This window comes from Lynx rufus, unplaced genomic scaffold (assembly GCF_022079265.1).
Source record: "Lynx rufus isolate CCGP_SWC_20201006 ecotype Redwood Valley unplaced genomic scaffold, mLynRuf1.p SCAF_3, whole genome shotgun sequence".
NCBI classification, from domain to species: Eukaryota; Metazoa; Chordata; class Mammalia; order Carnivora; family Felidae; genus Lynx; species Lynx rufus.
This window is the reverse complement of record NW_025814845.1, coordinates 29,178,928-29,206,072: the sequence shown is the minus strand read 5'-3', so window position 1 is coordinate 29,206,072 and position 27,145 is coordinate 29,178,928. Positions and strand designations below refer to the sequence as shown.

Below are 27,145 nucleotides of genomic sequence, written 5' to 3'. Positions count from 1 at the left end.
GAAGCAGGCTCTGCATTGACAGCAGAGACCCCAATGTGGGGCTGGAACACATGAACTGTGAGATCATGACCCAAGCCGAAGTCAGATGCTCAACCAACTGAGCCACCCAGGTACCCCAATATGCATGTAATCTCTTTTTTTTTTAAGTTTATTTATTTTTGAGAGAGAGAGAGAGAGAGCACGAGTGGGGGAAGGGCAGAGAGAGAGGGAGACACAGAATCCAAGGCAGGCCTAGGCTCTGAGCTGTCAGCACAGAGCCCGACGTCGGGCTCGAACTTGTGAACTCCAAGATCATGACCTGAGCCGAAGTCGGACGCTCAACCAACTGAGCTACCTAGGAGTCCCTGCATGTATTCTTATAAAACATGTAGTTTTGTTTTGTGTATATATGTGTACCTAATTTATATGAATGGTGTGTGATATTAATGTTGTTTACTACTTGTCTCACACCATCCTGTTTTTGAGATCTATCAATATTGATTTACATGTGTTCTCTGTATCGTTCTTGTAAAGATGTTGGAAATATCTTCTTCCATTCTGTTAACTACTGTTAACTTCATTGAAAAAAATTTTTTCTGGTGCAATCAAATCCATCAAAACCTTGCCATGAGGTTTATGTATGTTCAGTCTTGAAGAAATCTCTCCCTACCTGGAGTTCACAGTGATGGTCTCCTACATTTCTTCCTTTAGTTAGCTTTTAGTTTTTTTCTTTATACCAGATATCTGTCTTTGTATATGATATAAGGTAGAATATCCAGCTTATTTTTTCTCCAAATAGTTATTCAGTTCTTTTCAAGTCATTTCCCAAGTGGTTTTTCATCCATTCATGCGTGGTACTGCTGTTCTTACATAGCAAGTATCCATATGTGCAAGGATGTATTTCTGACTTATCTGTTCAGTTTCATTGGTCTGTTTTCCCCTTCCTTCTCTAGTGTATTACTAAATTGAATCACAGATATCTGGAAACTGAAAAAAACACCACTAAGTAACTCTTGGGTTAAAAAAATAAAAATTATATGAACTCCCAGGGCATGCAGGTGCATGGGCCCAACTCTCATGGGAACCAAAAGCAGCCTTCATTACAAGATGACCCCAGGAATCCTTCAGCAGCATTTGGTTTTCTTCTCTTTAAAGGAGACTTTCCACCAGGGAAAACGTAAGCCTGCACCAGTTAAGCACAGATCTCCCGGTTCTTTGTGTTTATACCCACTAGTCCCCAGGTGTACTTCCATATTTTCTACAGTTTTCAAAAGAAGGTATAATCATCAGTAACACTTCTCCCACTTTTAAAAATTAAAAATACTAAGTGGCAGAATGTAGAAAAAAGTCGGACTTTGGAATGTGTGGGAAGAAAGAAAGAAAGAGAAAAACCAGGATTTAAGTTTTTAGGGACTTATTTATATTCCCATATATTTAGTTCTTGCTTAGTTCATTCATATGATATTATCCATTGAGCCCTTCCCAGAAAAATCACTAGTGAATTTATTTAAAAAAATTTTTTTTAATGTTTATTCATTTTTGAGAGACAGAGAGACACGGTGTGAGCAAAGGAGGAGCAGAGAGAGACGGAGACACAGAATCCGAAGCAGGCTCCAGGCTCTGAGCTGTCAGCACAGAGCCTGATGTGGGGCTTGAACCCATGAACCATGAGATCATGACCTGAGCCAAAGTTGGACGCTTAACTGACTGAGCCACCCAGGCACCCCCGATCTCTAGTGAATTTAAATTAATTCTTTCGGAAGCATTTTTGAGATCCTGCACTTTTCCCATAAGTAATTTAAAATTCTTGCCTTTTTCAACTCTTCCCCATAAATAATTTATTAGTGAATAAAAATGTGACATTTAGAAAAAAATAAAGAAGACAAATAACAAAATACTTGGAGCTGAGCAAGCAACAGCCCCATCTCAGATGCCCCCCACTCTATATGGCATCTCTGTTTGAATCAGAAAGAAGCACCTGTTTTGGGCGATCCCAACTGTGAGGGGCTATGAGAAGTCAGTTAAAGGTTCCTTTAGGCAAAGAAACAACATTCCTTCCTTTCCTAAGAACCTCCGCTCACCCCTTCCAGGCCTGATGGTCGCTGAGCAGAATGTATTACACTATGGGGCCACTCTGCCTGTGTGCCAAAATTTATGGAACCCAATTAAAGCAGAACTTGGAAAGAAATTTATAACTTTGAATACATTCTAAAAACAAGGAAACAAGGAGATTGAAAACAAATGAGTTAGACAATTTTCTCAAGCAGTGAAAAAATAGCAACAATGCAAACCCAACCAGAAGGAAGGAAATAATAAAGATAAAGAAATTAATGGAATTCAGATACTAACAAAACTAACACAAAGCACTCCAGAAGATTAATTAACAAAACATATTTAGCTGTTTGAAAAAATTGGGATGATAGACTTCTCTCAAGACTGATCAAGAAAAGGAAAAAGAAAACAGAAATACATAAAATATATAATAAAAAGGAAAATAGCTATAGACATGGAAATTAAAAGAATTAGAATATACTATTATGACTAACTGTTTTCAAACAATATTGACTTTCAAGAACCAGATACATTTCTGCAAAAATGTGAAAGTGAAAAATTGGTGGAAGAAAGAAAGAGAACATTTAAATAGAGTAATGATTATTTAAATACCTGATTATTTAATAGTTATTAAAAACAAAGACCTCCACTGTCCAGGATTTGGCTCAGGCAGTTATTCATAGGAATTTTACCAAACTTTCAAGAATTTCTATCTCTTATAAGATATTCCAGAAAATTGAAAAGGAAGGAAAACTGTCCAACTCCACTGAAAGTCTGAATATACAAACAGATAATGTCCAGATCATTGGTAAAAATGGAAGTCTGGCCCACAATATGCAATAATCAGCTCAGGAAATGAATCCATTATTACAGTAACAAACCCAGGAAGCCAATGTACTATCTGCAAGTCAGATTTGTAGGAAGTCTCCATTTCTAGTGAAGTACTACATGTAGGAAGTACTATCTCTAGTAAATAGTCCAGGAAGTCAAACAATAGCTCCTATAACGATTATTCCCAAATAGCCAAGAGTTGATTAATAATTCCTGATTATTGTCCCTGATTTTTGTCCCTACTTCCAACTTAGGACCAACTGGAAAAAACCAAATATATCGCCCTAACCAATCAGAATACCCTGCTTGTACTTAGCCCTCCTATGCCTTCCCCATGTCAATAGCCTCTAATCAAGGCATAGCTGAGGCCATTTTTTTTAAGCCACCATAAAGCTTTCCCTCTTTTCTACCTGCTTTTGAGTCTCTGCCAAAACCTAAGTAATGGTGGCTAACTCTCTTGCTCTATTAAGCTCTGAATAATAGCCCTTGCTTGTTCTCATTTGGTTGGTCTTCATTTATTCCCACATGGTTTAGGAAGCTAGTGAAACTGATCAGGCAACTGTAAGTTCGTTTTGTATTGTGGTAGATGTAAAATCCTAAATAAAACATAAGCTACACAAATTTTACATTTTATTAAAACATGCATATTTACATATCCCATTTGCAGGCAGGCTTTATAAGAGAAATACAAGATCAGTTTCACATGAAAAAAAATCTATCACTGTAACATGCCATATTAATATCTAAAGGAAAAAAACCACAAGAGTGTAAACAGGTGAAGAACATTTGTTAAACTTTTTGCCCAGATAAAAAATCCTGTAACAGAAATCATGCTTAGTGGAGACATTTTGGACACATTTCCATAAAGATCACAATAAGACAAGGAAGCCACTAATGCTTAACACAATATTGCGGAATTCGGCCAACACCATAAAACAGGAGGGAAGCATGTGAGGTATGAGGATTGAAGGGGGAGAGTAAATAGTTATTATTGCAGGCATTATAGTCATCCCCATTAAAGAAAACTTGATAGCATCAGCAAGCAAAGTAATAGAACTAATAAGATAGTTCAGCCTGTTTGCCAGATACAAGATCACCTCATAAAACCAATAGTGTTCCTTTCTAGTATAACAGAAATAAAGAGAGATGAGCAGGTCCACTCCAAACATTTGAGAATACAAATGAAAACCACATCATAGATTTAAATATCAAAAATTTTAAAATCAAAGCTATTTAAATTAAGCTATAAAATGGGAGTATATTTGGGGCGCCTGGGTGACTCAGTCTGTTGAACATCCAATTTCAGCTCAGGTCATGATCTCATGTTTCATGGGTTCAAGCCCCGCGTTGGTCTCTGTGCTGACAGCTCAGAGCCTGGAGACTGCTTCGGAATCTGTGTCTCCCTCTCTCCCTGACCCCTCCCTGGCTCTCTCTCTCTCTCTCTCTCAAAATAAAAAGAAACATTAAAAAAAAATAAATAAAATGGGAGTACATTTAACAATATCTATCAGCAATCTGTCTATCACTATTTGCTTGTCTCACTACACCACCATCAGAAGGCCAACATTTCTTTCTGTCACTAGGCTAAATGGCACATGGCCAGGTCAGGATCCGTGGAAATACACTCCCAGAAATCTGCATGCAGATGACTTAATGGGGAATGATGCCTATGATATAGAATGAGACTTGCATGAGAGTGAGGGAAACAGGATTCGGGCAGAGGGAGAAGCCGAGAAATTTTATTTTATTTCATTTTTGGAAAAGCTCATGAAATTTTATTAAATTTTTAATAAAACAAAACCATTACAATTCTAGTATTTAATATCCACCCAGTTGCCAATGTAAAAATTTAATATCACGCTTCATGCATGTTAAACCTTACCCTGTTTTTCTTTGTCTTTCATTTTTCGGTGGTTTAATGATGATGGCTCCAGGAGTGGGGGGTGGAGGACGCACATTTCTTTGGGTTTATCTCAAGACATTTTTTGGGAATTGAGTCAGCCACTTGAATCTGATGGGGTTTTGCTGTGGTGGTTACTATTTGTGTTTTTTGTCTTTCAACAAACTGGGGCGGCGGGGGGTGGGGTTCAGACATTATTTTTTTCAAATATTTCTTCAGCCCTGCATTTTCTTCTCTCCTTTGGCACTCCAGTGATATGAATGTTAGATCTTTTGTTATTCTCCTTCAGGTCCTCCAAGGTTGTGTTCATTTTTTTCAATCTATTTTCTCTATGTTGTTCAGATAATCTATTATCGATCTATCTTGAAGTCAACTGACCCTTCCGTGATCTCTGCTATTGAGCTCATCCAGTGAGTATTTTTATTTTGGATATTGTATTTTTCAATTTTAAATTTGTATTTGATGCTTTTTTAAAAAAAGATATCCTCTATTTCTTGGCTGAGAATTTCTAGTTTTCATTTGTTTCAAGAGTATTCATATTTGTTTTTGGAGATTTTTTATGATCGTTCCTTTAGAATATTTGTCAGATAATTCCAACACTTTTTGGGCATAAGTATCTGTTGATTTTTTTTTTTTAATTCTCATGCAAGATGAGATCTTCCTGATTCTTGCTATACCAAGTAATTTTGGATTGTATCTTAGAAATTCTGTGTATTATGTTATGAGACTCTGGTTCCTCTTTAAATCTTCTATTTTAGCAGGCAGTCAACACATTTAGATTTAGGACACACATCCTGGCCCACTTTTGTGGGCTGTGGTTTATATGTTCACTTAACTTTTGAACCTTTGCGGTGCCACTCTGTTCTGCCCCACCGCACACTGCTGAGGGGCCAGTCGGTAGCCTGGGTGGTATTCCACACGACAGTCAATTCTCAAAGCTTCTGCTTTGTTGATTATGGTCAATGTAATGCTGGGCTTACTCAGTGATGAGCCTGGGACTTCATACTTAGATTCAAAGCTCTCTTTTTCCTGCTCCCTTCTCTCCATAATCCTCTCCCGACTCTCTAGTTGGAAAAGGGAGGGGATGCTGCCTCTTTGCTGCGTAGGGTGGGGTGGGCATTGTCAACAGGGCTCATCCACATGGTCTCCACTGCCACTGCACCACTACAAAGGGAGCCACTTCTATGCTGACATCCACTTCGTGCAAAGTAAAAGATGGGGATTGGACTCCATCCTATAGACTCTGCAGCATGGTGGGCAATGGAGGAGCATTGCGTCTCTTATGGTACTTGCCTGCACTTGGACAGTTATGGTCGTAAAGGCTCCATCCTGTAGATCTGTCCTCTTCTTGGTTCTTTGTTGAAAGGGAGTGGGTTTTCCTTGGGTCTTCTTTTTTTTTCCCTCTTTCTTTCTGTCTCTACCTGGTAGTGGTTCCAGGTTGTGGGCTGTTCTAGTTTCCAGACCAGGCTCTATGGCAGGAAAACAAACAGAAAACAACCCCAAGGAATTTGCTGCTGTGCTTTCCCTCAAGTCCTAAATTCTGTAGCTAGTCTACCATCTTCTCTTCACCCTTCAGAGTCTACTGAGAGTTGCTTTTTATGCCTTATTTTAGAGTTTTCTGTTGTAACTAGCTGGAGAAATAGAGTGGAATGCATGTATTCATACCTTGACTAGAACCAGAGACCCTTTTCTTACAGCTTCAATTAATTCTGTTACATCTTTCCAGGTACTTATTTTAGAGTTTGTTTTGGACAGTTCCACCACATGAATTTCTTGTGTTGTGCCATTTTGCCGGGACAACTGACTCTTGCATCTAGTGCATATTTCCTCGTGTGTTTTGCTAGTTTGGCTTTGTAAATCAACGTAGGGCTTTCTCTGGGTCATGGGTTACGAGTATGTCCTTCCAAAAGTATTTTGTGTTTACTCATATCCAGGGATTTATACAGGAAGTCTCAGTTTCAGCTACTGTAATTAAAATCATGTGGTGTTCGTGAAAGGATGGACACATAGAATAGGGAAACCCAAAGTCCAGAAATTGATCCATATGTATATGGTTAGATGATTTTTTTGACAAAGGTGCAAAGACGATTTAAGAGAGAAAGACTGGTCTTTTCAAAAGTGGGCCAGAACAATTGGACATTCATATTTTTACAAATGGACTTTGACTCATACACTATATACAAAAATTAACCCCCAATGAGTCAAATGTAAAACCCCAAACTACAAAACCTCTACAAGAAAAAATAGGAGAACATTTTTGAGACCTTGGGTTAGGCAAAATTTTCTTAGAAAGAATGCAAAAAGTGTGATCCATAAAGGAAAAAAAATTGATAAATTGAACTTCATCAAAATTAAAAACATCTGCTTTTCAAAGGTACTGTGGAGAGAATGAAAAGACAAATCACAGACTGGAAGAAAGTATTAGCAAAATAGCACTTAGAGACTTCTTACAATTCAATTATAAGAAAACAAACAACCGCCCCCCTCCCAAATGAGCAAAAGACTTAAACAGACTCTCCATCAATGAAGATATATCGATGTCAAATAAGCACATGAAAATATGTTTATCATAAGCCATGAGGGAAATAAAACTTAAAAGCACAATGAGATACCGTTCTACCCATTAGGATGGATAAAACAAAACAAAACCCTTGACCTTTCCAAGTGCTGGTGAGATTGTAGAGTATGCCTTCCTGGTTGAAATGCAACATGGTACAGTGACTCTGGAAAAGAGCTGACTGGCTTGTTGTAGAGCTCAACATTACCTACCACACAACTTAGCAGTCCTACTCTTAATCATTTGTCCAAGAGAAGTGACAATTTACATTAACTCAAAAATCTTTATGTAAATATTTGTAGCAACTTTATTGGAAATAAATCCAATATCTCAAACTGGAAATAATCCAAATATCCTTCAACTGGAGAATGTATAAGCATATTGTGATACCTCCATATTAAATAATTAAAAGGAACCAACTACTGATGCATGTAACCACATGGATGAATCTCACATACTGCCAAGCTATAGAAGCCAAACCCAAGAGGCTACAATCCATTCTGGAGAAGGCAAAAGCACAGGGATACAAAATAGACCTGGAGGTGAGGACTGACAGCAAAGGGGCATGAGAGACTATTAGGGAGGGTGGAATTATTCTATGTTAAAAAAAATAATAATTTAAGTATAGTTGGCATGCAGAGTTACATTAGTTTCAGGCGGACAACATAGCGATTTGATAACTCTATGTGTTATGCCATGCTCACTGCAAGTGTAACTACCATCTATCGCCATACAACACTATTATGATTCCATTGACCATATTCCCTATGCTGCACCTTTCATCCCCGTGACTGACTCATTCCATAACTGGAAGCCTGTATCTCCCACTCCCCTTCACCCATTTTGTCCATCCCCCTCTTCCTCTTCCCCTCTGGCAACTACCAGTTTGTTCTCTGTATTTATGTTCAATGTCTCAGTTGTGGTGACTGCATGACTGTATGTGTTTGTCAAAACTCATTGGAATGTACACTAAAAATAATAATTTTACTTTCTGTAAATTATACCTCAAATATACTTGGCCACTTAAAAAAAAATGTTATCAAGCCCCATTTTTGGAAGTCAGCAGAATGTCCTCCACCTTTACAACTTGGATAGTTCCGGCTGTGCAATTACGGAATTAGTAGTGTTTTTCCAGTTCAGGGGCCTGGGATGGTAGGGAAGCATCCAAGAAGATGGCTCCATATAAGCAAACACAAGCATGTGTGGGTGACAGTTTAAGAGAAGGTGCCAAAATGGCCTGGAGGTCACCCAGACCAGAACCTGTGTATTGGTTAAGAGAGCAGTCTGTCTTGATTAAACAGCCTGAACTTGAACCTGGCTCTTCCATTGCCTATCTTTGTGACCTTGGGCAAGTTACTTGATCTGTCTGTGCCTCAAACTCCATCTTTACAGAGAATGATGCCTTGCAGTGTTAAGAGGCAGATAAATAATTAATACTCACAAAGTGCTCAGAACAGTGCTGAGCATACAATAAATGCTCAGTTAATGTTAGTTACTATTACCCACTTCCTCCTTCAAAACACCTTCCCTAAGTACCATTTTGTGCCCTGCCCTGAGACTGAACATTGCACACCTTAACTAGACTCATCTTTGGATGATCTGAGATCTAGTGAGGGAAGGTGGCAGACAGGCAAACTGACAATGCAGAGTATTGAATGCTAATAATTGAGGAAAACACAAAGATTATGGGGACACAAAAGGAACTAGGGAGAGAATATCTTCAGAGGTGGGGAGGATTCACCCGAGGAAAGCCCAAAGGGAAGGTAACTTTTGAGTGTCATTTGGAAAGGTAAGTAAGAGTTTGGTGAGTATCTTCCTAAATAGCTTGTGCACCTATCAAGTCAGAATCCTGAGAGTGTTTGAGGGTGCTTTGGGAAAAAAGAACAAGGAAAAGAAAAGTTTAATAATTATAGGTGAGGCTTTAAAGGGAGTAGGGCTGAATTAAGAAACCAGAATCACATGATCAGATTTTTGTTTTGTAAGGATAGTCCTGGTGGCTGGTGTGGAGAGGATGGTCGGAGTGAGATGGTGAGTGAGGGACTCCACTGATAGTCTCAGAGGCCTGGGCTAGGGCAAGGGACCAGCAATGGACATTCAGGAGAGGTTTCAGAGGTGGCTAACTGGATGTGAAGGGGTGAGAAAAGATGTTAGTGCCAGAGCTTGGACCAGAACTCAGATTCACCTAATCTGTCAAGCACTTCTGATGTTGTCTCTGTGTGTGCTGTGGAGGGCATGAGGTGAACAAATCCCACCCCAGCCCATGGGGTTTTCATTCTGGTGGGGAAGGGAGTCTTAGACAAATAATCAGAGTGTAATGAGTGATTTCAGGGAAGGCAGGGTCAAGTTGTATAGCATGAAGGAGAGGCTTGAGGATGATGTGGGAGAAGCTGGTTTGGCTGTTTGGAGGGATTACATGAGCAAAGCCATAGAGGCATGTAGCTGGCAGGGAAGCAGTCGGACTTTGCAGGAGGAGATATGGAGCAGATTGGCAAGCCTTGAAGGTCCTCAAAGGCCTCCCTCTAAGTTCTCTAGAGGCTGAGTTCTTAGCCTGCTGGAGTTCCTGAGCATAATGGTTAATTTTATGTCAACTTGACTGGGCTACAGAGTGCCCAGATTAAATATAATTTCTGGGTGTGTCAGTGAGGGTGTTTCTGGATGAGATTAACATTAAAAAAAAATGTTTATTTTTTTTGAGAGCGAGAATCTCAGGCATACTCTGCACTGTCAGCATAGATCCCAACGTGGGGCTTGATCCCAAGAACCATGAGATCATGACCTGAGCTGAAATCGAGAGTTGGATGCTTGACTAGCCACCCAGATTAACATTTTTGAACCTATGGACTCAGTCAAGTAGACTGTCTTCCCCATGTAGATAGGTATCATCCAATCCACTGAGGGCCTGAATAGAACAAAAAGGTGGAGAAAGAAGGAATTTGCCCTTTTGCTTCTTCCCTGTGTGCTCAAGCTGGGACATTGGTCTTCTTCTGCCCTTGGACTGGGATTTACACCATTGGCTCTCCTGGTTTTGGAACCTTCGGATTAGAATTAATCACACTATTGGTTTTTCCATGTCTCTGGCTTGGGACTTCCTAGCCTTCATAATCATGTGAGCTATTTCCTCAATACATCTCTTCATGTTCTCTTTCTCTGGGGAACCCTGATTGAGTCACTGAGTCTTAAGAAGTGTGAGAGATATGGTCTAGGAACCTGAAGATCCAGCTTCTGTCTTCTATCTTTAACCCGGACCACTCAGGATACCAATAGGGAATGCAAAACCAGCACTCACAGCAATAAACCTGTCTAGATTTAATGAGAACTGCCACTTGCCAAAGTAGTAAATTTAAACAGAATTCTAATTTATAGCATCCACCACTCTAATTTAGGAGTTACTATGTATACAGAACCATTACCATTGACTAGGATTATGATTGGGTCATGTATAGGACCAGGTAACAGGCTGTTTATGCATCCTAAAATGAATGGACCCTTGAAGGACAATCCATTGTTTTGTGCATACACACAGGTCACTCTTGTCTCTAACAGTTTAACTTTTACATCTCTATGTAGGTGTTTTTACTATCACCTCAATTTGTCCTTCCCTGAACAGTCACTTCTTTCCTCGTAGGAACCCTAGAATTGATAACTTGCCCCCAATAAGTCTCCTAATCTCTTCAACCTGACAGCATTTAAAATATTGGGCAATAAGTATGCATTTGTGTGTGTTTGTGTGTGTGTGTGTGTGAACATGCTTTGCTCACGCATTCCTCAAAAAATTTGGTTTCTTTGCACTTGTCACCATTCTGATCACTCACCCAGGCAGAATCCAACTTTCACATGGTATCTCCTGAGAAGGACGGGTCTGCTTTTGAACTCAGCAAATGCCATGTCATTCATACATGAAATATGGTGGGAGGATTATAGTTAATCACCTGCACTAACGCAAGCCAGTGTTCCATTGGGATGTAATGGTCATATGTTATACTTTTTGAGTTTGCAGTCAACTATCTCAGTGTAAAAGCACTGAAGTTTCCTGGAGAAACCTGATAGAGTGCCCCAAAGTTTGGGTTCAGCCTTCTCCCCAACCTCCTTCCCCTCTCCAAGCTGTGGTGTCGTGTAGTAAATGCCAGCCAGACATCATCTCATGTTATGCTAAGATAAAGTCCAGGCTCAAGGTAGCTGCTGAGAGATCAATAAGCCAGTATCTTAGTTTCAATTACATTAAAGGGGAGGGGGAGAGTAAAGAGGTTATTCCATTTTCCTTTAAACGAGAACTCTAAATCCCCATCAGAAACTATTTGTTGTTCCTGGGATGCTGAGGACATAGCAGTGTCCATGGACATGGCTTACTGAAGGCTTGAAAAATAATGTTTACCCAGAATTATTTAATGCTGTTACTGTCTTTCCCCCCAAGCTGTGAATCCTGATCTTGTACTTAAAAATGTAAAGTATTATACATTGTATCTTTTAATACAAGGCACTGAAAACCCTTGTTGGAGGAAGGTGGGTGTCATAGACAAAAAAATATTCCAAGAATGCAGCAAGTTTGTGAATTCGTGATGGGTTGTCTACAAGTTTATGGTTTGAAGATTCCCTGTTGCAGAAGACTTTCCTACCAGAAAACCAGGGACATACCTTCAGAGCTAAGTTCACTCATTCAGTTCATCTTCCCATTAGATTGATTTTTCTTTCCCTGCATCAACAATTGCCTATCAAAGAACGATTCACTTTGAACTTTCTAAGTGATGTCTCTTACATGTCACATTGCTAAGTTTTGCTCTTAGGGGTCACTGTATGTATAGTAATCACATGATCTCACTTAATATTCTGATGGTTTTATTAACAAGTATATAATACATATATTGCATACTGTATATAGTATATGAGGACTGTACAGTACAAATTTATGTTCACAGTTTGACATGACAAAATGTCATTACTGAATTCCCATCGGACTACAGAGTAGAAACAGAGAAGGTACATTAAACATTCACATCTTTAGTAAGAAAGATTACCAAAATGTTTCAGTATTTGCAAGTATACTAACGCATGCTAAAAACCTTTACCCATTCAGTCTTATTAGCTTATAAAATATATTACACTTTATTAAAAATTTCTGCATAGTTTATACAAGTATTAAAGTACTGTAAATGTAATAATCCTGCTATAGTTGCAGGTATGGTTTAAGAGATGCTAAGCAGAAAGATTACTTTGACCCTCTAACACTAAGTACATAACAGCAAAAAAAAAAAAAAAAAAAGTGCTAGTATTTGTAAAACGTAATATTATTGTAGCCCTCGTTTAATGCATGTAAAATGGCTTTGTAAATGTATTATTTAAGTGAATTTGCGATCATTTAGAAACTGTTAACCTTGACCAAGAAGAGAATAAAGACAACTCTGAGCAACTTCATGTATAACAGCAATTCCTTCAAGATGACTGTATATTTTCAAACCAAATTATTTAAAAATCTTAGATCTTTGAGATTGTCTTTAAAACAATCTAATCAGGAATGACGTGCAGATATACAGTATCAGCAATAAAGTCTTTCAAATTCCACATTAGTGCAACACTGATAGTGCAGATGGGTGTTTAATAAAATATACATTTACATCTACAGTTCCCTATAAATCTGTTCCAAGGCTCTTGAAACTTCCACGTATTTAGCATTTCCTTAGTTGAACACAGCTATGCTAACACATTCTCCATACCAGGTGATTTAGAACGTTAATGCCCATTTATGGTGTAGATTCACATTTTAGAACTCTAAAATATGATGGATTCAGCCTTAAACTTTCTGACTTCCCCAAGACGACACTTGGACAATAATCAAAAGAAACTCTAACAGAATTTATACAACACTAACCTCATGTTTACAGATCATTCGCATCAATTTAAAATATTGCAATTAAAACCACCTTTGATAGTAACATGGCACATCGTTAAAACCACATGTTGAAGGGCATCTTATCCTGTATTTGAGGTCTTCCACAATAACAGCTAAAAATGTCTAAGAGACTAAATTTCTCAACTATCATAGTAAATACAAATATATATATAAAAAAAGAAAAATTTGGTTAAGAGCCAATTGGTAACTAAAGTATGCAGACCAGCATGGGAACAGAGAATGGCTTCTCTGGGTTGCCTTTTCTTTCAGAGTTAAAATGGATCTGTTAATGAACTGTTACCACAATCTAAGCAAACTGAATAGTCATGTAATAGTCTTTGCAGGGTCTTGCTTGCTCTTTTGAACAAAATTTAAATATGCCATAACAAACACATCAGATTTCATGAGAACCTACGAAGCTTTCTATTAACTGGACTCTCACACTCAAAGCTAATTATTCAAAGATGATCAACTCTACCCTTTCTTGCCTTTTTTCCCCCCTACCTTCTATATGGGTTGGAACACATAATCTGGTTATCTCCATTAAACAAAAAAGTTCCTTGCATTCCAACTTGATTCTTCAGTGTGTTGTACAAGAATCACTTCTAGAAACAAACACTTTGGCATGAATGTGACAAAGCATTTACAGTACAGACAATACCTACTTTCCCAAGAGCCATTTTTATCTTTCAATTCAGGTCATAGTTGCAACAACACAAACAAACAAAAAAAAAAGCCCAATTAGGATGTTTTAATATTCTAAACAAATTCTGCAGTGCTTACAAAAAAAAAAAAAAAAGAGAGAGAGAATCACAACCAAGTGCCAAGAAGGTAACAAATTACTTTGTGTCTCTCCACATTTCCTTTCAGCTGGTTCAGAGGGCTGATGAGTGGGATCTCTTAGGTGCACAGTCCCTACAACTAACTTTTATTAACATAGCGCCGTCAAAGTAAGCTCCCCACGTGATTTGCAGGCCTCCAGAATCACTCATTCACTGATGTTTTAAAAACAGTTGAACAATGTATTCCTCCCAGTTAAGGTTGTGTTGGATCCTGAGTCGCGCCTGGGCTGAATCTTCAGGATTCCATTCTCTCTTCTCTTCCATCCTTTATCGAGGGGTGAAGGCGCATTTCGTTGTATGCACCCACATTTGGCCACCGTTGCCCACTTTCTTCAAATTGAGGACCAATGACATTCCTATGCATGAATTATTTTTATTGGCATTTAGACTATGGTGCTCAAAAGCCAGCTTTTGAAAACAAAAACAAAAACAAAAAACTTCCCCCAAATAATGGCGCTATTTATCTTTAACATAAACACGAGTCATTTTCAGCTTCTTCTGACGGGATACTTGACAATGATTGATTTCCAGCTCCTTAACAGTAAATGCTTGGGAATTTTTGAGCTATTAATATGCGAATCCCTGAACTGTGGTTTTCTTTATTTTTCAGAAATCTGTCCCCCGAATGAAGGTATGTGTGCTTCACAACTAGGTATATTTACAAATAGTGTCACTCGGGTCTTAAATTGAATGAATCTACTACAGCGTTAGCAGATCCTTATTTATGATATGTATCACAAACACAAATGGCGGCCACCTTGGCACCTTACAGTTCACACAGAAGAGCTTCTGTATAAAAGCTGTATGATTCATTTGATATGGGAATACGGTTACTGCTCAATGTTTTCCCTGTTTGCAAAAAACCCTGTGAGTAGGTTGGGTAAAAGAAAGGCCATCATCCATACTCTTATCTGAAAGATTTTTCTTACCATTACTGGGCAAATATTTTTGTGTCCCTACTATCAAATGCTTGATGATCCACATTAAGGACATCAGAGGAATGGAGACAGGTGCACGGACAACCCCATCAGCATCTGGCTCTGCTTCTGCACAGCCAAACACAGAGACGGCCGCTCTGGGAGAGCACTGCACAGCTAACCACACGATGAAACCTCACTGAACGAAAAGCCCCAGCCCAGGAGGAACGGCCGGCTTCCTCCTTTGCCCCCGCTGCTTCTCCCCTGATGAATGCCCCTTCGTTCAGGCTCTGTGCCATCCAAGTATAGCATCCAGCCTTTAACTGGCAGACATCACCGACCTACATCAGCAACTCTGGCTCACCTCCAGGGGTGGAGAGGCCTCCTTACTAGCTGCAGGCACAAAGGAGTATAAGGGACTTAATTTAGATGAAGTGATAAATCCAAGTTGACAAGCAGGATTTGTGAAGGACAATGGACGAGTTGACTGTCCTACCTGAAATCTTGCTGCACTTCTAGTTAATCTGAGGAAAGGGTCCACCCTTCTTGCTGGCGAGCACAAAATACGATCACAGGGCACAGAGGTATGAACGTCCCTGGCAAGGACTAGCAGGCTGGATACTGTATTTCTAATACATTTACTTTGACATTCTTTTGAGAAATACATGGAGGAACCGACAATTGGTTATTTTAAGTTTACATGTTCCCTTGTTCTCATTACATTAAACGTATCTGTAAGAAGGGTTTGCTTAGCATCCCCGGAAAAAAAAAAAAGAAAAAAAAAAAAGTGTTCACATTCTTTAGGTCTGACCCGTGGTAAGGAGAGGAGGATTAGAGAATATCTACTACTGACCATATGGAAGCTTGAATGATATAAATTCAGAGATTCAGGCCAGCTGAATCAAAATTAAAACGTACATGTAAAAAATGAGTTAGATAATGGGAAGGAGGACAGAGAGAGAGAGAGCCGGGAGAACGGGGAGCCACGTTGAGGCAGGGGACGGAGGCATTCAAACTAGCATGTGGCGTTTCCTATGTAGGGCAAGGTGGTCAGAACGGGAGAAGCTTCGGTCACAGTCTGGGCACTGGAAAGGTTTGATTCCAGTGTGTTTTCGGAAATGTCTTGTTAGTTCATCAGACCGAGCAAACTTCCATGTGCATCCTTCCCAAGTACATTTGTAGGGTTTTTCTCCTGCAAAAAGGAAAAACGAAAAGAGCTTATTTTTTTCTGAGGGCAAAAGGCTATTAATTAGTAAAAATAGTGAAGCTAAGATTTTTGAGCTAAAACTCTTGGCAAATAGTATCTCCAAGGTAAGTTCATCTAAAAAAAAAAAAGTGGGCAGCGGAGAAGGATGGGATTTTAAGAGTTCTTAAAGTATAAAGCCACTGAAATCCATTCTGAGGAGCTAGCAAATAATTTTGGTTTTGCCCTCAAGGGTAGGGATGGGTACCTTAGGAAACAGCTGGTGATCTGTATTTGTTTATCTCCAAGTCTTAAAGCTACCGAGGTGCTTAGTTATATGCGGTGCTAGCGTTTGTGGGATTTTTCTTACTATTTCAACAGTTTCCTAAAAATGAGAAGCCTCTATCAACCAAAAAATCTGGCAGCGATTTCAACATCTTCTCTTTTGTTTCATCGACTGCAATTATGCCTAAGTATAATGCTCTAATTCAGACATACTAAAAACACAGTAATTCCTTCCTGCCCTGTCAGAAGCCCGGTTTCTCCAGCCCTGTCCTGTGGGATAATGGTAACAGGCAGCTGAGGAACAGGAGACCCTTGGGGGAAATCTTAGGGAGAGCTAGTACGAAGGCCCTTACAAATGAAAAGTATTGTTCGTGGCAATCTTACATGTTAATGGGCAAATGGGCATCACCACAAATTAATTCCCATTTACTATCACTTGTTCTCTAGACATTTTAAGGATTGACATCCCTTGGTATTTCAATGAGATATTCAGAACTGTACTGTCTGCTTTGCTTCACTGAATATAAACGCTGAGGTATGTTTCCTGCATCTAAATTCTTACTCAAATATTCAATGTCTTTTTAATCTTAGGTTGGAAATTTGTAATGTCTACCTGTAGGGTCCCATTAATGCCCTGGGGATGCTTTTACTAGTTTTCTTGGCATTGCTGATTGGATGTTCCTCTGAACACAAGGCTATCGCCCTCAGTTCCCTCTGTAATTATACCGCGACAAAGCCCAAGAACTCAGTGGTACACAAGCCGACTTCCCCTCTGCTTTCTCTCTCCCGGGGAGTCACTGAAAACTTTACTTCCACACCACCAGCACTTTCCTTCCCCTTTCTCTTCCAAATCCCAAATTCTCCCTTTTTGTAAACATTCCCAATACAAATGACTCACAGAAGGCTCAAAAACAAACAAACAAACTACATGCTGAGTTAAGGAAATGTACACAGGGGACCACTGCTGTTATACTAGAATTTCACACTGAAGGGTTTGAGGTTAGGTCAGATGAGGCCTATTATAAACATTAAGGACCAATACTGACTGCAATTAATCAGGCGGTGTAAATCGTTTGTGTATGGGTTCCTTAAGATGTTTTGCTTACAAAATGTTCAAGAGCAAACGCAACAGTTTTATGTTTTCTTCACCCATATGATGAGTTTTTGTAAGATCCGGCTGCATGGTCGATAGTCAATACTGGACAGAATAAAAAAGACCCTAGGACAAATACGCAGGCAACAACACAGAAGTTCCCTCAGTTTTAGGAAGACACAAATCACCCAAATATCTTTACTTTTCTTTCTTTCAACAAGTCTTCCATTTGAATTCCACTTCTGTAAACTGCTACATTTGTTTGTTCTGCATAAAAAACTGGGTTTTGCCATTGTGAATCCGATGATGGGCAACACTGATTAAATGATGGCCCATATGAAGGCCACATCCTTGATGAGACAGGCCCATGGTTAAGAGTACTTTTCTCTCTGCTCCCGCAGCCTTTCCATCCCTCTCTCTGTCCCTTAAACGCAGAGTACAGGAACTCCACTGTTACAGAATTAACCTTTAATCTACTGTAACTTATTACAAAAATAAACCCTTCATCACAAGGCTCATTTTTCACGATGAGCAGAGACATCTGTAGACAACTCTGCTAACTTTCAAGACGCCTGGAACAATTTCAGTATAATAACCTCTGAGAGCTAGAACGTTTGTTCTTGACGTTCCATTTTAATATTTCTTAAGAAGCAAGATGGAGTGAGTCTTATATTCCCGATACCTGTGTGTGTTCTTCTGTGCGCTTTCAAGTGGGAGCTTTTAGTATACACCTTGTTGCATCCGTCATAGTCACACCTGTGTATCCTCCGCTTCCTCTGGGTGTCCGGAGATTCCACAGGTAAAGGTCTCTTCCCCGGTTGCACTATGACTGAAGGGTGATTCCTATGAAAGCCAATGTTAAACGTAAAACATTGAGTGAAAGGCTCTTCCTTTTCTTCCGTCTACCAAAGGCATTAACGACACTAGGCAAAAACAAACAAACAAAAAAACCCAACGAAATAAATAAAAGGAAATTAGCGGATCAACCCAAGAAGCACTGCTATATTCATTCAACAAACATTGAGTGAGCACCTACCATGAGCCAGGCACTGTGCTTGGCACCCGGACACAAAGATGAATAAAAACAGGGTTCCTGCCCTCGAGGAGCTCACACTCTAGGGGGAGACAGACATGTAGATAAGTAATGACAGTAAGAAGGGTTAGGTGCTATGCTAGAGGGAGATGGAGGAGCTAGGAGAGTCTCTTTCCCTCAGTAAAAAGTTGCCTATTTATAGTAGCTTGTGGCACTAAGTGATGCTCAGCACTGCGAATGTCTTTTCGCAGGCTGTCCTGATTTTCATCACTGTCCTTTAGGGAAAAATGAAAAAGGTCGAATTCCCAAATCTTAGGCAATGCCTACTGTATCTACATTTTATCCTTTACCTAATTGGCATTTCGCTTCTCTCAAAGATGACCAATTCACATTTGAGTTTCAAATTCTGGCCCTTCAAAAAAAAAAAAAAAAAAAAAACAGAAAGAAAAAGAAAATAATAATGATAATAACAGCACTGCTGTTTTCACCACCTCAAACCTTTACTGGTACTGTTATTCCTGCCTGAGGGAGAATTTGGGTGCAGCGCTAGCAGTCAGGCAAGGAAGTGTCTCAGTCCTGACAATGGCTCCCAAGTGCAGCCCCGGGCTCTCACGGGACCTGGCGTCTCCCTGCCTTCCTGCGGCCGCTCACCCAGACCCACTCCTGCGTCGGCTCACCTTTCCAGGGTGGGTTTGAAATCAAATCATGTCCAACACCATTGCTCTAAACTTTCTCTTTTTCTCAAGGAATCTGGTGGAGAGAAGAGGCAGATGGGGAAGAGCTGCGGAAAGTCTGTAAAGCTTTCTCAGGCTTCCTCTGCTGATTAATGTCAGTAATTAAAAAATTCTAATCTATTCATTTGCCTTCCTAACGACTAATTACTTGATACATTACAAGCTGGCCTCCAACAGTAATGAAAGACTCGTCTTATAAATTTGAATCCAAAGTTCTTAAAATGTTCCAAATAACCCATGAATTTTCTGTACAAGCGTGGACGAGGAGAGAGGGAATCTGATGAGCGTAAATGCTCAAGCTTGTGAGATTCAAAAAGGATGATAAAATTTCGCCATAAAAATCAAAAGGGAGCTCCTGAAATGAAACTTGCTTTTATCTTGGTAAAAATCTGAATACATGTTCCTTATCAGTAACTTTTCCAGGCATGCTAAGAAGTAAGTGGAAAAAGACTAAAAGGGGCATTGATTTTAAGTGATTTTACTTATTCCTCACATCTATTAGTAGCAAAGAAAACTGTCAGTTTTGAGTATCACTTTACCTTCCTACCTTGATGTTTAGTGGGAGCAATACAGAAGGATAAAATAGCCAAGTTCAGATACATGGAAAAGTGAACATGAACTAGTGGGGGAGGGAAGGGGGACAAGGACTTCAATTATATAGATGTACAAACAGAGAAAATAGAGAAGTGACAGGTCTATGGACACGTTGCGTTTATAAAGCTAAATTATTAATTTAAAATCCTTCAATAAAAAGAAGAGTTGTCAGTTTATTTTATTTCTAACTTTCAACCTTAATGCCTTTGATTGAAACGTTTCATCTTCATTAAGAAAACTTCAGGAAATAAAATGCTGGGGGAAAAAGCTGAATGGTTGGTTAATTTGTATCTCCTATGCCTCTGGGATACTGAGGGAGTATCCCAGGTGACTTTGGAAGTCTCTCCCAATTATTAGATTTTATGGGCTGGGAATGTGTCTAACAGTTTCTGTGCACTGGTTTTGTCTGCCTTTTCCAGCTCATTTTGCATACAAAGGTACATTACAAGGCTGTGTGCTCCAACATCAAATCCCAGCTCTGTCACTGCGAGTCCCTGTGACCCCGGGCAAGGTATTCTCCCTGTGCCTCTCTGTAGAATGGGGACGATGATAATAATGTGATCCTAGAAAGTTGTGGGTAATGTATACAACACACTGAAGGATAACATCTGTTCCAGATGTAAATCTACTAAATATTATGGTTAATTACTGTTACTATTTTGAGGTTCAGGAACCCAATTGCAAACTTTGCCCCTACGGCTGTTGAATCTCGTGAAGAGCTCTTTTGGGATGTCCCCACACCACAAAGGGAAATCTCTGCTCAAGCTGACATCTACCTTGAAAGGTGGCATCATTCACGCCCCATTTCTAAAGAGCCAGATACTGGTGCAGGCAGGGGTTGGAGGGCAGGGTCTACAGAACTCACTCTTTCTGTACTCCCCACTTTTAAAGACGCTGTTTGGGATCCTTACAACCAAGAAATAAGAACAGCTATTACGTAGCAGATACCTGGTCATTGTTTTGAGTTAAGCCGACCCCCTCTTAAGTTTGCTAGAAGTCACACACAATTACATGGGGGAAATCTGACCCTCAAGCTCTTCACTCTAAATACACTTCACATATGTAAAGATACAAAAAAAAAAAAAAAAAAAAAAAAGGAAGCTGATAGCCATTTGAGTGCCTTTAAAAATAATTCTAAAGCTGTAACTCTATGTCCAAGCAAATGGGTTTCCAAACTGCCCTTTGTATTCCACCTTTGGCAAGGAAGGGTTTCAGAAGGCAAATATTATCGGGCCTGCCTCACTGCAATGGGACTAGGCACTTGGTTTCAATCGATTCTTTCCTGGCTAGCTGGTTTCCTATGTGGGCTGCTACTGGGCACACTCCAAGACATTACTTAATCACATCTGTGAGAGAACTGCTTAAAGACTACACGTCCCAGTTGTGGCTAATCTGTTGAATTTCTTGAGGAGCAAAATGCATTCTTGGGTCAGCATTAACATAAGCATATTACTCATTAATCATTAAAAGCCACTGAGCTTGAGATCGTCAAAAGAATCTTAACTTAAAATGAGAAAAAATATTTTCTTTCAGTAGCAGAATACAGCCTTCAAGTATTTTTCTTCTGTAATGTTTTACAATGTAATTCATAATAACCTCGACTTTGGAATAACCCTTCTTCAGTCAATGGATTCCTCTCTCTTGGGCACGTGGCTTTATTTAGTTTTACAGCATCTTTTTCATCACCTGTGCAGGAACAATGACACGTGCAAGTCATGTTGCCAGTTAACTTGCCAGAGACACCTGGCATCATAAAAAAAAAAAAAAAAAAAGGAGGTAACTCAGTCTAGAAGATGTGTCTATTTTGGCTAGTCCTTCTGTGTTCCCTTTCACCTGAGAGCAGGGGTGGGATGCACTGGTTAGATATGGACAACGTGGCAGGAAGAGCAGTCATCTGGTGACAGGAGGTCAAACCCAGGCCCCCCTGCTGTTCACAGTATGATTATAAGGCGAGTTATCTCATGTCTTGGCTCATCAGTTCTCCATTTGCTCTGACTCCCACATGCTTGTTATGGGGGAATGAAATAACTCCTTTGAAAACATCTGGGAAAGTTTCATGGGGGGGCGGGGGCATTATGCAATTGTGAAAGGTAATAATGTACAAGTCCATCAGACACACTCTCTCCCTGCTGATGTGGCTGGTCATAGGATTCCATTCTCTTCTTCGCCTATCAGGGAGTAAAGGCCAACTACCTCCTCTCCCCAAATAACTACGATTTGGTACAATGGGCAATTAACGTGACCTACTACGAAGGCACCTACTTGGGTTGACTGTGGATAGAACTAGAATATGTTTTAAGTTCCAGAAAATAGCTGTTTGAAAGCCAGAGAATTCACATTCTGTTGCAGAATTAACTGTGTAAGGGAGAGGGGAAAAGATGACGTAGAAAGGTGGGCAGAACATTGTTTCAAGTTGGAAAAAAGTGATATGGGAGAAAGAAGATGGAAGGGTCCTGGAGCAAACAATAACTGTTGCCTTTGTACTAGGAAGCTGGTCATTAAATCCAACCTTGAAAGAGCCATAACACAAGACAATTACAAGAAAAATAATTATAATCAATAATGCAAATAAAGAGGAAACAAGGCAAGATTAAGTGACAAGCCCAAGGTCATACATATGGTGGAGAGCAGAGCTGGGATCCAAGATGTCCAATCCAAAGGTCACCTTCTTAGCTACTACAAACACAGCCTCCAGTGTAATCACTGGTAGAAGGCAAAAACATCTATTGTTGCAAATCCCATCAATGATGCCATTTAACTTGTGTATGACGCCACCACATTATAGCGAGTAAGACCTAACACAAACTACAGTTCAGTGCTTGGATGTAGACTGATACAGAAACCTTCCTACTGGACGGCAGTTCTGAAGCAGACTGAACATTCCAAGGGCAGATGTGATTTTCAAACACCAGAGATAGTGGGTGGGTTACTCCAATGCTTAACTTCTCTGAGCTACATGGGCAACTTTCTGTTGCCACCACTATTCCCAGGCCTTTTTTGGAGTGACTCCTTTGGGCTTGTGATGCCCCTTTGTAGAAACAGTATTAGAAGTGACAATTGGAAGGACGATGTATGTCCTACAAAGTTTTCATGATCCAACCTTAAGTAGACTATCTGGAATACCAAATTCAATCCATATGGGGATTAAGATTATGGGAAACCTGTGTACAGTCTGGAAGGATTTAAAAAAAAAGAATAAAAATGATTTACATGACAAGGTGGCAAAATCACAAGTGACCGATTTACTGCAAACTTGACGTAAATGTTATAAGAGTCCATATAGTGGGACACATTGTCTTCGGAGATTTTCCCGTTTTCCCAGTGGCGGCCCCCTACTGCGAGGTGTCCCTGGCAATCCACACCACACCCTGAGTTGGAAGCCTGCACTTCCATTCCAGGTCCCAAGATGCACGCTGCTACGCCAATGTCGGGTAGACCTGAACATACTTACTCTTGCAACAGTGCTTGCGGGGGGGACACTGAGTTCATTAAAGGGGGTGACATTTCTTCAGGATAATAATCTGTCCTCTGTGGTTCAATCCCAGGTTCTATTTTAATTTTTTTCTGTAATATAGGCTTCTCATAGGATTCAATTACAGGTACTAAAAAATAAAAATAGAAAAGTCACTCCATGTACAATTTACCAATTTCAGCTTTTAAAAGTTTAGTGCACAGCTTCTACCTACAACGCTGATGTGTGGAGTATCTGTTTGCCTTTAGCAAAATTATGGCAGAAACAAATCTGCGGGGTGTGTTTCCCCTGACAACCACTCTGGCAGCAAGTGGCATGCATAGGAAGCTGGACTTTGAGCACATCAGCCCCCAAATGGTTCTTCCTTAGGAATTTGCGTTATCACCTCTTAACCCCATAGTCTTCTGCCTCCAAACAGCCAGTAAACGAGGCGGCTTTTAGTAACCTTCAGTTATCACCATGATCAAAGGCATTTATTAAATTAATGTCTTTTTTGGTTGGCATTCAATGAAGCAAAATATAAAGTTGGGATCTTTAGTATCTCAAAGTTGACAATTACGCAGTAAAAGTAACCATTTCATGGCATTCATTAAACAGCCTGATTCTTGGGAGCTCTTCCAGTATCAACACTTGCCCCCCCCCCCCAACAAAAGGAAACGCCTCAGGCGGGCAGGCTCTAAGGGGAATGGCTCCTTGAAGAGTACAGGGGCGCTGTCGCTGCCTCCTCTGTGGCCCCCGCAGAGCCGGTGGGCGCAGACCCCAATGCTAGGCGGGAGCCGCGGAGCTGTCCCCAGTGGCGGTTACCTTGCATGCTGCTATTTGAGTTTTCCATCTCCTCCGACAAGGAGACCATGAGCGGCTGCTGGAGGTGGCTGGTGTACATGAAGGGGACCGGCTGCACCACGACGGGCTGGATGACGGGCAGGATCCCGGGGCTGCGGATGCCGTGCCGGGACAGGGCGGCGGCCATCACCGGGGGCATGGACAGCGGCACGCCGAAGGGCTGCACGCCCGGGGGAGGCGGCGAGTACTTCTTCATCGGTGGGCTGGAAGAAGGCATGCTCAGGCCAGGCGAGGCTCTCCGGTGCGAGGGCTGGAACTTCAGTGAGGAAGGAGAATTCCCCGCAGAGGGCGGCGAACTCCGCTTGTTCACGGTCAGGTCCACTGGCTCCATCTGCATCCCGTGAGACAGGGCCTCCGGGGTCTGGAAGAACTTATCAGGTAACGGCGTGGAGTAGATGACTCCGTACTTGTTGGGCTTCATTGACTCCATGTAATTAGATGGGTATGACTATTGGGAAGGAGAAACAGAAACGTACAAGCAGTGACACAGGTGCATTCGCCTGAAACATGAACTAAGACGAAAAGGTGCAAGAAGGTGCTCTCAGTTACATGGACCTCCAAAAGCGGTTTACATTTAGATACCGACCCTTGAAAACATTAGGAGGGGGCTGGTCTAGTAAACTTTAAGGTTAACGGGATAACCGTGAAAAACCTCACATTTAATTCTAAGATGTTTCCCATGTCAAATGTTAAGGTTGAGGTTGACACCCGGCAAAATTCTGAAACAGGTTATAAACAGAAGACTCGTGGGCCTTTATCGGGAGAAGTTCCGTGTTGGGGTTCACCAACAACCAGCCAAGCCAATGAACCTTGTTGCTTTGCTGATGGGGCTTCTGGGTCGGCAGGAAATGCTCTCCATCCTTCAGCTCAGCAGGGCATTTACAGTCTCACGACACACTTGTGTATAATACGGAGAAACAGCTGCACAGTAGTACCTTTGCGGGCAGGTGGCTTTAGCTGGTGACCAACCATGACTAGGGTGACCACAGTCCTGGTTTTCCTGGGATGGTCTGTGGTCTGGTTTTAGCAGTAATAGCTCTACATCCCAGGAGACACTGCAGTCTCAGGCAATCAGGATGGTCAGTCATCCTCCCCACCTATATTTTGAAGGTCACCCACCACAGTGTAATCATATCCATGGCCCCAACGCATTCAATGGTCTTATTCCAACAGTTTGAATGAAGCTGAAGGTGACCTGATTTCCAAATTTGTGCGTGACACAGAACTATAAGAAACAGCTAATATGACACAAACAAGGTCCCGTGATGCTTGAAGTGACTTTGACTTGCACACAAACCAAGGTCCAGTGTCTGCACCTCTATACCTTGCTGCCACCTCATCAAAAGAGGATGATCAATGGTCTGTTTCCTTCAAAAAACTAAGGTCTGTCTTACAATTGACCTAATTTATCTTTAAATACCTTTCTCTCTTATGGATTCAGAATAATGGAATATTACCAACTTTAAATACAAATCAATCTTAATCATTGCATACTATGGGTGTGGTCCTTGGCCAGGGAATTCACTAGAGTTACTTTTAAAAAAAATGCTTTTTAAAGTTTATCTATTGATATTTTGAGAGAGAGAGAGAGAGAGAGAGAGAGAGCACCAGCTGGGGAGGGACACAGAGAGAGAGAATCCCAAGCAGTCTCCACACCATCAGTGCAGAGCCTGACACAGGGCTCAATCTCATGAACCATGAGATCACTGCCTGAGCTGAGATCAAGAGTCGGACACTTAAGCGACTGAGCCACCCAGGCACCCCTACAAGAATTACTTCTATTCCTTAACTAAACTTGAAAAAAAGTCTTTGTTGTTGGATGCTTTATAAAAAATTAAACTCAATATAAGCTATTTCCTTTACTCGTAGGTATTTTAGGGAAGCTGAAATTTTTAGTGATAACATGTCAAGTCCATCTGCAGAAAACTACTTGTATTTCAATATTGTATAGTGAAAGTGATCAGCAACATGCTATGCCTCTCTTCCAGCTCTAAAAGCCTATGCATTCCAGATTCTGAGGCAGTACCAGCTCATGACGCAACCAAGAAAACCCACCAATGGAGCTTAAATGCATGATAAATTTCTGGGCTACCCCAGTCCCCCAGTGGCCACTATTGTGAGTAATAAATAATTGTGGGTCAGCAGTGGTGTTTTTTGTTTTTTTTTTTTTTTAACTGGGATTACTACCGAGATCACATCCTTTCCTTTCTGGGACTCCACAAGTGAAATCTCCACCTGGCTATGCATCAGAATCCCCAGAGCTGCTTCTAAAACTCCCTTCTCCTGGGCAGCATGGGACCTGGCAGTATTTATCTTTATCTGCTTTTGAAGTCAGTTTCTCATCGTTAAGATTATGTGTTTTGTTCTTCTGTCCCTTCTTTATCCCTGCCAACGCAATCTCTGTAATCTCATAGAGCAGTGATTCTTGCAGTATGGTGCACGTCTCTCTGGGGGTACCGAAGATACTTCGAGAATACACAAAAAATACACAGTGCTTTAAAATGGTTATGTGTTTATTTAAATGCGCAAGAAAAAAAAACTTTTTTTTACAGTAGTGATATAAACTTCCTTTTCAGAAAAAATTTATTACGTTAAAAAAGCAATTCTACAAAAAAGAGGGCAAGAAAAATTACTAAATATTAGAAGTGCAGGTGCCATGAGGATATGGCAAAACTTGTCAAGGTGACATTGAACACTCGTATCCTAGGAGGTCGTGAGGTTAAAATTAAAATTGGATTCAATGAGATAAGGAGCTTAACACACACTGTGGTGCTCGAAGTCCCTTCTCTTTCTAGACAAGGAGTTGCACTATAATGGATTTGAACTTCCCAATCAGGGCTTCTCAAACTTTACTGTGCACGAAGTCACCAGACGATCTTGTTAAAATGCAGATTCTGAATTTCTGGGGAGTGGCCCTAGGTGCATAGACCCCTTTTGAACAGCACG

General features: G+C 40.5%; 1 protein-coding gene across 3 annotated transcripts in view; it reads right to left on the bottom strand.

The window, feature by feature from the left end:
- Positions 1–12,135: 12,135 nt before the first annotated feature.
- KLF3 (KLF transcription factor 3) overlaps positions 12,136–27,145 on the bottom strand; it is a 34,891-nt gene continuing 19,881 nt past the window's right edge. For all 3 annotated transcript variants that reach the window (XM_047092444.1, XM_047092446.1, XM_047092447.1), the window contains 4 exons: positions 24,161–24,647; positions 23,336–23,486; positions 18,206–18,366; positions 12,136–16,154 (listed from right to left, as the gene is read on the bottom strand). In XM_047092444.1, the coding sequence (XP_046948400.1) occupies positions 15,973–16,154; positions 18,206–18,366; positions 23,336–23,486; positions 24,161–24,647 (981 nt within the window). In that variant the 3' untranslated portion in view covers positions 12,136–15,972. The remainder of the gene's footprint in view (positions 16,155–18,205; positions 18,367–23,335; positions 23,487–24,160; positions 24,648–27,145) is intronic.